The 13,214-nt window shown below is 42.9% G+C and overlaps 1 protein-coding gene across 16 annotated transcripts; it reads right to left on the bottom strand.

The window, feature by feature from the left end:
- Positions 1-3,929: 3,929 nt before the first annotated feature.
- RNF6 (ring finger protein 6) lies at positions 3,930-13,211 on the bottom strand. Of its 16 annotated transcripts, none has more exons than XM_085536359.1 (4): positions 13,108-13,211; positions 9,705-9,906; positions 7,581-7,688; positions 3,930-6,763 (listed from the first exon to the last, which is right to left on the bottom strand). In XM_085536359.1, exons 2-4 carry the CDS (start codon positions 9,895-9,897, stop codon positions 5,043-5,045), a joined length of 2,022 nt encoding a protein of 673 aa, XP_085392485.1. In that variant the 5' UTR covers positions 9,898-9,906; positions 13,108-13,211; the 3' UTR covers positions 3,930-5,042. The 16 variants fall into 16 exon arrangements, with proteins under 16 accessions (XP_085392485.1, XP_015707607.2, XP_085392484.1 ...); XM_015852121.2 differs by having other exon boundaries at positions 3,930-6,781; positions 13,108-13,210; XM_085536358.1 differs by having other exon boundaries at positions 9,705-9,910; positions 13,108-13,200.
- Positions 13,212-13,214: the final 3 nt, after the last annotated feature.

Below are 13,214 nucleotides of genomic sequence, written 5' to 3'. Positions count from 1 at the left end.
AATTCTTAGATAAGGACTTAAAGCTAAGGATGAAGTGGAAAGGTACAGTGTAATATATGAGAGCTTTTCTTGGAAGTAATACTAAGTGACACACCTGTCCCTACCTCAGGATGAGAATCCCAACAGTGTATTACAGATGCCTGAGGTTAGGCCTTTTTAAAGGACTGCTTAAAATAATGGGACAAAATGATCTCATATTTGAGCAGTTCAACCCATAGAAGAAATTCAAAGATGTGTTCATATTGTTTTGTTAGGTATATGTTCCAGTTTTGTACCTCAGGCAATTTACATCACACAGAGGATAAATTTAGTGGTGGCATAAGCACCTGCTAGAGTAAGTGTGAATGTGAATTGGCAGCTTGCACTGAGTCAGGGTGGTGGTGAACCTGTTCTGGGTCTTATTTTAACTGGTCACATTCTAGTAAAGCCCAGGAGTAGGAAGAAAATGGGAGAAATTTTGCTTTGAGGGAGGACGTGCCTCCAAATGGTGGGCTCAGACCATTCCCACCACACGCTGATGGAAAGCTGCAGGGTGCTTGCAGTTCTCATCTTTAGTAGATGGTTTCTGCACACAGGACAAAGTCAGATTAGCTGCACAGCATCCAAGGAGAGCAAAGGACACATTTCATTTTAAAGATATACATTTGGGTGCTGCACTGTTAGAGGGCTCATTTCTTTTGTTGTGTATGCTGTTGTGATCAAAGCTAGATAAGCACAGCTGCATAGTTATAACCACATTGTACAACTGGATAACATTACACAGAGCTTCCTGCCATTTGCTCCCTTTCTCCCTTAATATCCTGTATGTGGCTTTCAGCCCCAAAACCTACGCTGCAGTGGTGTATGATCAGGAGAGTCAGGTCTCAAAGCCTTTTCAGGAATGGGTAAATCCTGCAGATTCAATCAACTTAATGTCTTTTCTTAGTGATCTGTATGGAAAGAAATAATTTTTATGCTTCAATGGGATGTGCCAGAATACTAAAGAAACTGGCAAGAACACTCTTTATCATTTGTGAAATGATAATCTAGAAATATCCTGAATACTACTTGGCAGAAACAGTCTGCCTCTAAGATGATTGAATTAAAATAAATAAATAAATAAATAAGATGGAAAGAGTCCGATGGAAAGAAACTAAAACACTTCTGCATAGTTTGCAGTTATTTTCTAACACAGGAATCCAATTCTAGTTTATATATTATTAATGGAGAAACTATTACAGAGGCCTACATGGCCATAATAGCAGCTAGGAAGTCCCTGATAACATCATACACACAAGAAATGAAAAAACAAAAATGAACAAATAAGAAAAGCCCTGTTAATTTATCCTGAGATCTCTGTACCTTTTTGAGGGTTCAATCCAGCTCTCTGGGTTATTTTCAGCATCAAGACTCTCCAGACATGTTCTAGATTAGTGCTGCCACTTGACCTCAAATTAGCATTTCAAGTGAAGATTTTTTGTTTTTAAAACTTCTGCCCATGTTTTCCAACTTATTTCCATATGAACAAAATTAGTTCTCTTAATGTCACCAAATAAAAGTCGCTTAACATCTTACTCCTTCCAAAAAATAAAGCTACCTCTTTACCTCTGGCCAGTCGGTAAAGCTACCGACTGCCAACAGCTCTGCACATGAAGCACATTTCCAGTAAGAAATGTCTCTTAGATATAATCCAAAGATGGCTTAAAGACTTTTCCTATAGGGTCAGAGTAAAAAACAGGCTTGCCCTGTTGTTATCATACAACCTGATAAATTAGTGCTATCAGTGCATTTAAAAAGGGGATACTTGTAACTTCCAGCATCAAGGCACCTTGAATCCCACCCAACAATGCCATTCCACAGGCATCAGGTGGCCCTGCATCTAACACAAAAAAAGTAGAGTCCCAAAACTGCCACAGAGGACTTCTCTCCTCAGGAAAGTCTTCTAAGCTCTGCCATCACCCCTGCATGCACAGAGTGAGGGCCAGGCCACCTGGCACACCTCAGCACCACCAAGCACAAAGTTATGCCTTCCTTATTAGACAAACCAAGATAGTAAATACAGGAGGATTCAAATGTTGAGGATTCTTATATCAAGTATGGCGTTAAGACTGTACAGTCAAACCTGAGAAGGGCTGCTGTTGCACAGAAATAAGGCTGGAAAGTATCCTGCTCCTGCTGCCTCAGTGCAGACCATAGGAAGCAGAAAAAATATAGCCCTGTGCCTCTCTATGTTCAACAATTACGAAGAGCATTCCTGAAGTACAGCACAGCAAGGGTGAAAAATACAGTTCCGCATTAGCCAAGTGTTACTTTGAAAAGGGAGAAAGATGTGTTTAATGAACGCTGCTACAAAAAGCTGAGAATTGCACCAGATAACATCTCTTAATTGGTTGGTGAAAGTCAAGTAAATTAAAGGAAAACATCCACAGGAAGCTGTCAAATATGCTGAATTCGAAGAGGAGAAAAGAAAGTTGTAGATCAGTGAACCATTTGCACCTCAGTGGGATGGAGGACTGTGACAACATACAGGAAAAGAACAAAAATCTGTGGCATTACAGAATTTGAACATTCAGCTCTCATATTCCTATTTGGGGAAAAGGACTAAACAAAACTCACAGCAGTAGCCAGTTCTAGAGTTACTATCCAGCACTCAGGAAAGACACGGTGAAGTCTTCTTGCATGCTTCCTTAAGATATCAGCTCAGTGTTGAGCAGCAATTAAAACCAAAACTGGCATATCAGGAATTATTCAGATCACAGAGGGGATAAAATAAATTATTGTTCTATCTCCTCATAATGCCTACTGCATCCACACCTTAAATGCTGCGTGAGTATCTGTCCTTCCACTAAAGAGCAACAAGGACAGTTACAAATAAAGAATAGCTTCTATGTAGAAGATTTAGGACTCTTCTGTTAATAAAAAGCATTAGAATTAGCAAAATGAATGGGGAAGTGTTGCTTTGGTGATGTGGCATTTTACAGTATAAGAACTATGGATCTTCAAGAGTAAAAAGTTGAGTACAAAACAAATGCTTCGCACAAACGAAACTTATCAACTCTGTAATCAAATCTCCGTGGAGATCAAGAGCACAGGTGAGTTTGAAAGCTGCTAGGAAATGCATGGGGAATAAATTAACCAAGCTCTTAAACACAAAGATGACTTGGATCAAGAAACCCCCAGATCGAGTACCTGGAGGTACTTTTTAAGTGCAAACCTGAAAAAGTCACCCAATTTCTTAAGGTAGGATTGTAACATTTCAATTCCAGGTTTGCCTAACCAAGTGTTCTAATTGAAACACATCCTGTCAAGGCAGGTTGGATGTCAGGGGGAAGTTCTTCACTAGGAGAGTGGTTAGGCCCTGGAACAGGCTGCCCAGGGAGGTTGTGGATGCCCCGTCCTTGGAGGTGTTCAAGGCCAGGTTGGATGGGGCCATGGGCAACCTGATCTAGTAAATGTGGAAGTTTGGTGGCCCTGCCAGGCAGGGGGGTTGGAGTTTCATGATCCTCGGGGTCCCTTCCAGCCCAGGTCATTCTGTGATTCTGTGAAGGCAGTCCATAGTCAGAAAAGTCCAAACTTCTTCAGTACATATTCTTTCATCTACTCAAGATATACATGTATGTATTTAATAATTCTGCCTTTCTCTACAGACTGAGATGTACATTCCTCAGAGAAAGATGAGCTTGCCTAACATTCAGCATACTTCCAAAAGCCTTCAGAGTGCTTTGTCTCGATTTTTCTCTTAACCTACCACAGCAGCTAACACATACTGTGGAAACACGAGTACATACCTGGGGGAAACAAGGGGGAAAAAAACTGAGAATCAACAGTAAATCAGTTGGACTTGATGATCTTTGAGGTCTTTTCCAACCTGAGTAATTCTATGATTCTATGATAAGTCTTCTTAGCGATGTACAGGATACCATTCAAAAATAATCCACACAAAGCCTCGGTTATTTGCTTTGCAACTTTATTTCTTTATAAGTTACTGGTATAAAGTTTAATATCTAATGATACAGTAATTTGGGGACTTCAAAGGAAGCTTATTTTGCCTTTTTTAGTGTCTTTTGCCATTTGGTCCTCAGGCATGTTTTAAGAGGACTAATAACACACGTACCTTAAAATTCTGTACAAAAAAACTTCAAGCCTTTGTTTTTCTGAGTAGGATGCACAAAACATGCATATTGTAGACAGTATAATGGTTGAGGAATTGCTTCCTTCTTTAAACTAAGGAAGTTTAAAAAAAAATGAATATTGAGTAATTTGGAAAAGTAAAAAGGCTTTCTCAATGCTCATTTACTCTTTGAGCAAATAGGTTTGTTAAGACACACTCTTGGAATTGTCATCAACGTGACTGCTGTCTGTACTGAAAAGACAGCGATTGTCAAAGACAGTTTTTAATTATGTACATTTTATATCACTAACCCATCCGCTTTTGAACATGAACTTGTCAGCGTTAAGCATTGTGTAAAACCACATGCAAAAATTGCCATAAAAATTTTAAATAGAACCAAATTGGCAAGTTTTTGGAAAGGATATTTGATGTTCAAAAAAATATACTGTATATTAAAATGAGCACTTCAAGTAACTTAAATATCTTTAGCAAACATATCCAGCAAGAGACTCTGTAAAAGAAATTGTTCTTAGAACAAAAAGCTAATGAATGGCTATTTAGACACTAATCTTTCAACACAGTGGTAGGTCTGTGTGAAACAATTTGTAATCTAAATAAAGTGAGTCCGTTACACTGTTAAAAAAACCATACAATAAGCAGGACCGATTAACTATTGCATTTCTCTATTTACAAAAGTGCTTAGCATAACAAAATTACCTAAAAAAATATAAACTTTACCGATATCATTTGGTTCTACGTGTACTCCTAGATCTGCACTTGGAGAAAAATAGTTATTTACATTACTAGATTTAGACAAGTTCCCTATTATTTTTAAAGAAATCTAACAAAACTCCCCACACAAATGGACCCCTATGCAAGTCACTTTATTTGATCTGGCTCATCATAAACAGAGCAGAAGTAGATCCTTGAATACTGAGTAGTACAAATGATTTTAGCCACTGTCTGTGGCATTAGATCCCAATACAGGCTGCCGACAAATTGGGCAAGTGGAATTTTCAGAAAGCCAGCGATCTATACAATGAATATGAAATTCATGCATGCAAGGTAACTGCCTAAGCTTATTTCCTGTTACATATTCATTAATGCAAACACTACATGTTTTACTTATTTCCTCGTCGGTGTGAATATCCCCATAATTCCGAGTAGAAAGATTGTCAATCTGCTCTTTGGTTAAACCTCTTAAACGCTCATCTTCATCGTCCTCATTCAGCAGGAAGAAGTGAGCAAGCCGAAGGATGGGCAGAGTTCCATTTTCCACTAGGTTGTTAGCATCTTGAGACTGTCTGCTATCCTGGTTTTCATTACCGCTAACATAGCGTCGTGTATCATCACTCTGTCCATTTCTTTCACTGTTGTCTTCTACTATCTGCCTGTTCCGAGAAGAAACCTCACTTGGATCACTGCTATTGTTTACTAAACTTGAGTTATTCTGCTCTGCCCGTACATCTGCTAAGTGATGAGCACCTCTCTGCATTTCTGAGTTAGATTCAGTTTCCATTAAAGAACTCAGTTCTCCAAAACCTGTCATAATTTGTCTAAGGATTGATCGAAGAGCCACTGATGAAGGCTCACCAAGTCCAGTTTCTGAAATCCGACGAAGAGGTATCCGTATAGTGCTAACGTAGGTTCGAATACCTGCACGTTCTGATCGTGATATCGTCCGCCGAAATCCCCCACTGTCACTTTCAAAAGTAACTGTGTTTTCTGCCATTCCTACTCTAGAACGAGTTCTACTAGCAATACTGTCCCGATCTCTGTTTTCTCCAGGACGAATTCTTCTCACTTGAAGATCTAGTGTAATTGTTGGATGCCTTCTAACAGCAGCTACTGGCCTACTAGATTCCTCCTCTTCTGCAGTTAATCCTGAGGATGGGGGTGCAGAGGAAAGATGAGGCGTCTGAGCGTTATTTCTTGCTTGTTCTTCAGCAGGCTGCTGAGGATGCTGCACTGTTTGCCTTCTGCTTCTATTAGCCTGTGGTGTACTTCTATCGTGCCTCTGCCCACGTTCTTCAGAATAAGCAGTCCCACTTTGCCTTTGCAGTGGAGAGCGGCTTCGGCTACTCAAAGTAGACCTCAACCGTAGAATTTCCAGTCTTTGGTTTCCATTCACCTGAACGTTAGTTCTAGATCTACTGCGCCTTCCGACTCTTGTAGAAGTACCTCTTTCCGTCATTTCTCTTTGTTCATCAGCAGTTGTAGAACTGTGATGTGTAGTATTTGTTTGGCGAAGGCCAGTCGACTCCCTCGTTCTACTCCTGAGCCTCCCTGAGACTGGATGAGAGGCTGCTTCAGAGCTTTGCACCACAGAACTTCTTAAAGACCTGGTCCGTGCAGTGCTTGCAGCCCGGCTGTTTGCTTCTCTTCTTGTCTGGCTTCTTGTTCGTGCGGTTATTGGACTGACAGCTCTTTGATGTCTTCTTTCTGAATATGTTCTGCTATGATCTATACCCACATACTCTTCACCAGTGGTTTCAAAATTGTTATGCTCGTGATTTATGTTGATTTCAAGACTAAACCGAAATTCGCCGCTGTTTGGATTTGTTCGACTCACAGCTCTCCAGGTTTGGTTCCCACTCTGTCCGCTACGAGTGGCATTTCCTGTGCGACGAAATGTGTTCAGCCATTCAAGCAAAGAATCTCCATTTGAGTTTTCTGCAAGAACATCAGAATCTGAGAGAAATAAAGAACTGCAAGCATTCACACAAATGCATTCTTAGCACACTATGATGCATTCCAAATCCTCTGACTTCATAAACATTTCAGTAGCAGGACAGCTACCTCCCAGTGACAATGTAATTTTGCTGAAAACATGCTGTATATAGAAACATCACCAAAATTGCTAAGTTCAAGCTGGAATTTTGATCTTACCAGCAGGTACAAAGAAATTAATATATCTCCATAGCTTCTTCTGAGGAAGCGCTCAGAGATGGCCCAAAGGCAATGCCAGTTGTCCAATATCCATATCTCACTTAAGCTATTGATTTGAGGGTAATTTTGTAAACTAATTTTGATAAAGTGAGAAAAACTAAGATGTTATCCTTTTAGAAAAGGAAACGGTCAAATGCGACAATACAGGTGAGGAACTGATAAGCATAGATAGTATCAACCTCACTGTTACAACAAACAGAAATAAGATATTAAAACCAAAACAGAAGAAAGGTTAACTGTTCACCAGTTGACTTCTTCTCTAACTTCCCTAATGTATAATGAAATTTCCTAAGAATTTTTCTTTTTGCACTCCTAGACACATTAGCAAAAGGAAAACAGGAGAAGAAATTAGTGGCTCCTATTAAAATCTTCCATAAGAATTTATTTTAAGTTTGTCTTTTATCATTAGGAAATCTCTTACTTGAGAACATTTCAGTGGCAGAGTGGAAAAATGACTTGAAATGGCTGGTACTGAAATTAGTCATCACTTCCCTTAATTATCTGTATGAACTATTTATGCATATGAAGGAAGAATGTTTACCTCCAGCAGTTCTACCTTCACCTTCTCTGTTTTCCAGATCAGTCTGTGATGCCAGACGCTCCTTAGCTCCTTCCAAACGTTGCTGCAACTCTTCCGCTGTTATTTCCCCTGAAATAAGTTTACATTTTGATCACACTGCTAGATGAGACAGTTATCAACAGAACAGAGTCATGCACAAATAATATTTTCTGTCTTGAAGGAAAGGAAGTAAAATTAAACTTAAAAGCAAAGAGCACTAGTGTGAAATTGGAAGACAAGTAAGCAGATAACAAGACGTAGTTACTAGGAAGGGAAGGTGTGATACTGAATGAGTGTCAAGTGCCTGCTTACTTTCAACAACTAATCAGAAGCCCAAGATACTGCCACAGACAAACAGATACCATAAAATCATAGAATGGCTTGGGTTGGAAGGGACCCTGTGAGAAGCTGGAACCGTTTCTGGCTCAAAGCTTGTTCAGCGGTACCCATCCAAGACATAACCTGCTGGACAAGCTTTTGGGGTTAACAGTTACCATAAGCACAGTAGTAAGAGAAACATGCTGCTGGGAAACCAGGAGAAACCTTTTCAGCTGTTGTTTCTTTTGGACATTCAAGCTGACTTACGAGGATGGTCTCGGAGGAGATGGTCACCACGCAGTCAGTGCACATACCTAGCAGCCCACCGTGTGACAATCACGTGATCTACTGTTGATTTGCTGTTGATTACCCAGTGGAAAGGGCATGTACAACGGACATGCTGTTTCAACTACTGTTGCCCCTCACCAACAAAAAAGAAGTATCCATGGCAACTACTGTTGCCCCGACGAACCAAACAGAAGCGTCCCTGGCAATCAGCTGCTGCCCCTGGCAACCAAAAGGATGCTACGGAGAGGATAAAAATCCAAAGAATTCCAAGGAAGAACAGGTACCCACTCCGCCAAACTGCAGCCATGCAGGTCAAGACAATACTGACTTGCTGCTTCCCTATGGACCAACAAGATGTAGCTGGATCCCTGATGGTGACTATCACCTTCTTTGTGAACTGTTTGTTAGGATTTCTCTCTTTACCATTACTCCATCTTACCCACATTCCTTAGTAGCACAGAATTTGTAATAAATAATTGGCCTCATTTGTTGCCTTCATCTTCCTCTGGGTATACACATGTCAAACCACCTCCTCCAATAGCTGGATTGAGACAGACACCAAGGATCAAGTTCCAACCCCTGCAGGTTTCCTGGGGCCCATCCAACCTGGCCTTAAATACCTCCAGGGACAGGGCAGCCACAACCATTCCACTCCAAAAGGGACCTCACAAGGGCTGAACAGAGGGGTACCATCACCTCCCCCTGGTGGCCATTCCTCTTCTGACGGAACCCAGGACAGCATTGGCCTTCCAGGCTGCAAGTACACACTGCTGGCTTACATTAAGTTTTTTGCTAACCAGGACCGCTAAGTCCTTCCTCACAGAGCCACTCTCAAGGAGTCCTTCTCCCAGCCTGTGAACATACCTGGGATCACCTCAACCCAAGTGCATAACCTTGCACTTGGCTTTGTTGAACCTCACTAGGACCACCTTTCAAGTTTATCAAGGTACCTCTGGAAGGCATCCCTTCCTTCTGCTGTTATCAACTGCACCACTCACCTTGGTGTCATCACAAACCTGTGGAAGGTGCACTCAATCCTTTCACCTATGTCACTGATACAGATGTTAAAGAGAACTGGTCCCAAGATAGACCCCTGGAGGACAGCCCTCATTACCGGCCTCCACCTGGACACAAAGTCACTGACTACAACTTTCTGGCTACAACCATCCAAGCAATTCCTTATCCACCAAACAGTCCACCCTACAAACTCATAACTCTCTGATTTAGAGATAAGGATGTGGTATGGGAACATGTCAAAGACCTTCCAGAAGTCCAAGTAGATGGTATCAGTTGCCAGATATACTTTAGTATGAATTATCTGGGTTTGAATATTACCAATATACTGATAAGTCATTATTTTTTTTTCAAGCTTCAGCATCTATTAAAGTTAACTTTTACTGACTATCATTAATTTTAAATAGAAATTCACATTTCTACTAAATGTGGAGCCTGACATTACCTCACTGTACAACTTTTCTGCTGAAGGTATATACATCTTACCAGGAGTGCCAAGCAGGTTGTGGTCTCTCATCAACCTGTAGTCTTCTTCATTGAGTTCATTGATGAACTGGTAATAGGCTTCTTCCCTGCTGAGGCGCTCCAGCTGTCGTTGTCTCTCATCTTCACCATAACCACGCTCTCGTGAAGATGCCTGTTCATTGCCATTCTCTGCACGGTGCCGGGAGCGATCCATGATGCCAGGCTGCCTTATACAAAATTGGAAGGTTAGACCGTACAATAATTACAGTACGATTTTATCTAATTTATGGTGAGACGTTCCTAGCATTTTCATTTAAATTAGTTTATTAATAAATAGCTGAAGGTGATTAAGAACCAAACTATGTTATTTGCCAAGTCAGTTCACCAGTGTCGTCCATTATGCAAGTGTTTTGCTTCTAACTTGTACAAAAATAGCTCTAAGTCTCTTTTTCTCATGGGAAAGGTGTTGCAGTTGGTACACAGACTATAAAATACAATAGCGATGACAGGTTTATTTTTTGCTATATAAGGACAGTTATCAAAAATTAAGAGAATAAAACACGTGTTTCACCTTTCCCAAGTAAAACAGCAGCGTGTAGTACTTCAGAAGCTAAATAACACTGAAAACATTGTTCTGTAATTACCCAGTGTAGACTTCCAAAAAAAAAAAAAACAGTTACTGCTTTGGAGAACTCTTGAAATGTTTATGATAAGCACATTACAGCATTATCTCTGTCCTTACTACCACTCCCATAGCACAAAGCCTACAGATATATTTTTGGTAGAAGTTATCCTTTTGACTTTCTGACACAACTTTGCCGTTTTCCTTGCAATCTCTAGTCCAAGCGTTAGCTAACAAAGGAATGAATTGCCCTGTTCTTGGCCATACCTGTTCTTCAATACTCAGTTTTAAAGAAGAGAAAGCAGGGTGTCATCCTTTCAATGGGGCTTCACATTTAACAAAAGCCATCTGTAATACTTGCTGTGGTAGACAACTGACAGAACAGATCACTTCTCTAATGAGATTATCAGAAATCGCCATGCAGCACTAGTACTCTGTTTAATCGTGGAGAAGAAGTTATTGGGTAAATACTCCTTTTTGAGGGGTCAATTCACCAGCATGTCAATCTCTTCAAATGTTAAACGGGAAAACACAGAACAGCATTCTCAGCACACTCCCACTAAGTAATTAGTCTTCACAGACAAGTTCACAAGCCAACAAGCAAACCAAATCAACATACATTCATTAAAGAGTAAATCTTAATCACTGCTGCCAACAGATACGAAGAATCAGGAAATGTATTTGCCAACAGCAGACGCTGGCATACATTTAATATACCTTGCTTATGTTCTCTGTGGGATCCATTCTGATGCATCCTTGGTCTCCTCATTTTCCACCCCATCTGCCACTTTTCCCCCTTCACCACAAGTAACTGCACTTCCAACCATGCCAGTCAATCTTGTCATACATCTGTCTCCTGCATCCAGTGCTGCATTTGGATGTACATAATGCTTCCCTCCTAGCTGTTAAACCCATTTAACTTAAACTACATGAAATCTGGGTACCCCCTCTCAAGACATTTTCTGTTCCCATCATGTTTGCAGGGTCTGTTAATTTACTGTCACCCTCTGTGCTCAGCCTTACAATCCGCCGTTAAATATTGGCTCTTGTTTACCACAATGGCTATGCTCAAATCAGGTCACTTCTCCCAGCACATTTCTAAACACCAATTTCTCAGCCAGCTCTTTATCTCACTACTCTGCCTTCCCCCAAACAAAATCCCTCCTCTGCTCAACATGTGGTTATAGCACTATTGCTATCCTGACAGCACCAGCGCTTGACTGCCATCAAGAAAATGCTTAATCCATACCACAGTAAGTATTAAAGTGCCTCTGCCTCCAGCTGACTTAATACTTGAGATAAGTAGCACATGGAAGATGACAGATATAGTTTATTTAGTTTCACGTAATGCTGCTGTTGAGAGGAAAACCTAACAGTAAGTATTAGTGCCTGCCCTACAGCTCCCATACCTTAACTGACTTCCTGCCTATAGCACCAGGCTGCTGCAGAGAAACTCACACGTAGGTTCCTGAGATGAGAAGCCCATCGCATGTAGACTCCCTCAACCTAAACTTAAACTGCTGGGTGAAAGAGGGATTCTCTGCTCTTCCTCCTGCATTCATGCAAAATCTGGAACTCTACTACCCACAAAAACTCAAGTAAACTCTGTTTTGTTGACAATGGGACGGCAGGGTGACTACTCACACTCCTTAAGCGACTCACTTAGAAACCACAAGAAGCATGAAGCCTTTGGCTGTCCCATCTGCTTAACATAACTGCAAGGATGACAGCTACTAGCCATGTTTGTTATCAGACACCACCAAAATGAAATACTTTGGCCTTTAAAATATTTCAAGGAGTTGAAAATTTAAGGCTCTTTACTAAGAAATCAAAATGTAAAACCCATTTAGAGCTCTGGATTACTCTTCCACTGCAAAGAAACAGGTGCCACATACCAGCAACTCGCTTGCATTTTCCAGCCCAAGACTAACTCCTTTCCTTCTTTATTCACCTCTATTCTGGCCCATTCTCCACTATTGATGATCGTTTCTACCCAAGCCGCACATACGACACGCTTTTAGGCTCTGGCCCCTCTCCAAGGCTCCCTGCCCCCCATGCCATGAGGTATGCGCTTTCCGAACGCCTACCACCCTACTGCAAGACGACAACTGAGTTTAGATGAGGAAACCTCGCGGACCACGAGACCACTTAAGATTTCCGTCACATCTCATCTCAGCCTCCGGGCGAGATGATCTCACCCAACTTGAAGGGAAAGAAAAAAAAAAGAAAGAGGGAGAGAAATGGTCCGTGCGTGAGGGAAGGAGGGGGAAGCGAAGGCAGACAAAGGAAGCGTCGCACGGCGATCAGAACCCCGCGGCCTCCCCCGCTTCCACGGGCAGCGGCGGCCCCGCAGCCCTCTCTCCGGCCCAGGCGCCACGCGAGGCGCGGAGCAGCGGCACCTCCGGGCCGGCCCCGTCCCGCAGCCCGCAGCCGGATCGGGGGAGGCCGGGGGCGGTGACCGACACCTCTCCCGTCCAACCACCCGGCCGGCCAGACGGGACGAGGTAGGCCGCGTCCCCCCGCCTCCTCACGCTCCCCCGGCCGGGCCCCGCACTAACCGCCACCGGCCGGATCGCCGCCTCCAGCGCCGCCCGCGCCCCCGGGGCAGCGGCATCACCCGCGGCGCGGAGCCGGGGAGTTGTCCATGCCGCCGTCCGGCCGCGGGGCGGCCCGACACGAAGAGGGGCCGGGGAGCCCCGGGAGCCCCGCTCCGCCTGCAGCCCGCGGGACGGCCCGGCTCCCGGCCCCGCTCCGCTCTGCTCTCCCCTTCCCTCCCGGCGGCGGGAGCGGAAAGACACCGACCCCTGGCCGAGAGAGCGGGCGTTCCAACCCCGATTGCGGTCCGGGCGGCTGCAGGGAGCCGAGAGAGCGAGTTCCGAGCGCGGCCCTCCGCACAGCGCCGCCCCCTC

This window comes from Coturnix japonica, chromosome 1 (assembly GCF_054131305.1).
Source record: "Coturnix japonica strain WE chromosome 1, WE-NBRP24, whole genome shotgun sequence".
In the NCBI taxonomy this organism is placed as follows: domain Eukaryota; kingdom Metazoa; phylum Chordata; class Aves; order Galliformes; family Phasianidae; genus Coturnix; species Coturnix japonica.
This window is presented reverse-complemented; position numbering and strand designations above follow the sequence as displayed.

Bases quoted from the DNA above. Each gene is read 5' to 3' on its own strand.
- RNF6 (XM_085536360.1), bottom strand. From the start codon at position 11,086: ATGGGGTGGAAAATGAGGAGACCAAGGATGCATCAGAATGGATCCCAC. The intron at 9,907-11,011 runs GTATGCCAGCGT...TGTATAAGGCAG, and splicing joins ATAAGCAAGGTATATTAAAT to CCTGGCATCATGGATCGCTC. The intron at 7,689-9,704 runs GTAAGATGTATA...AACTTATTTCAG, and splicing joins CAACCTGCTTGGCACTCCTG to GGGAAATAACAGCGGAAGAG.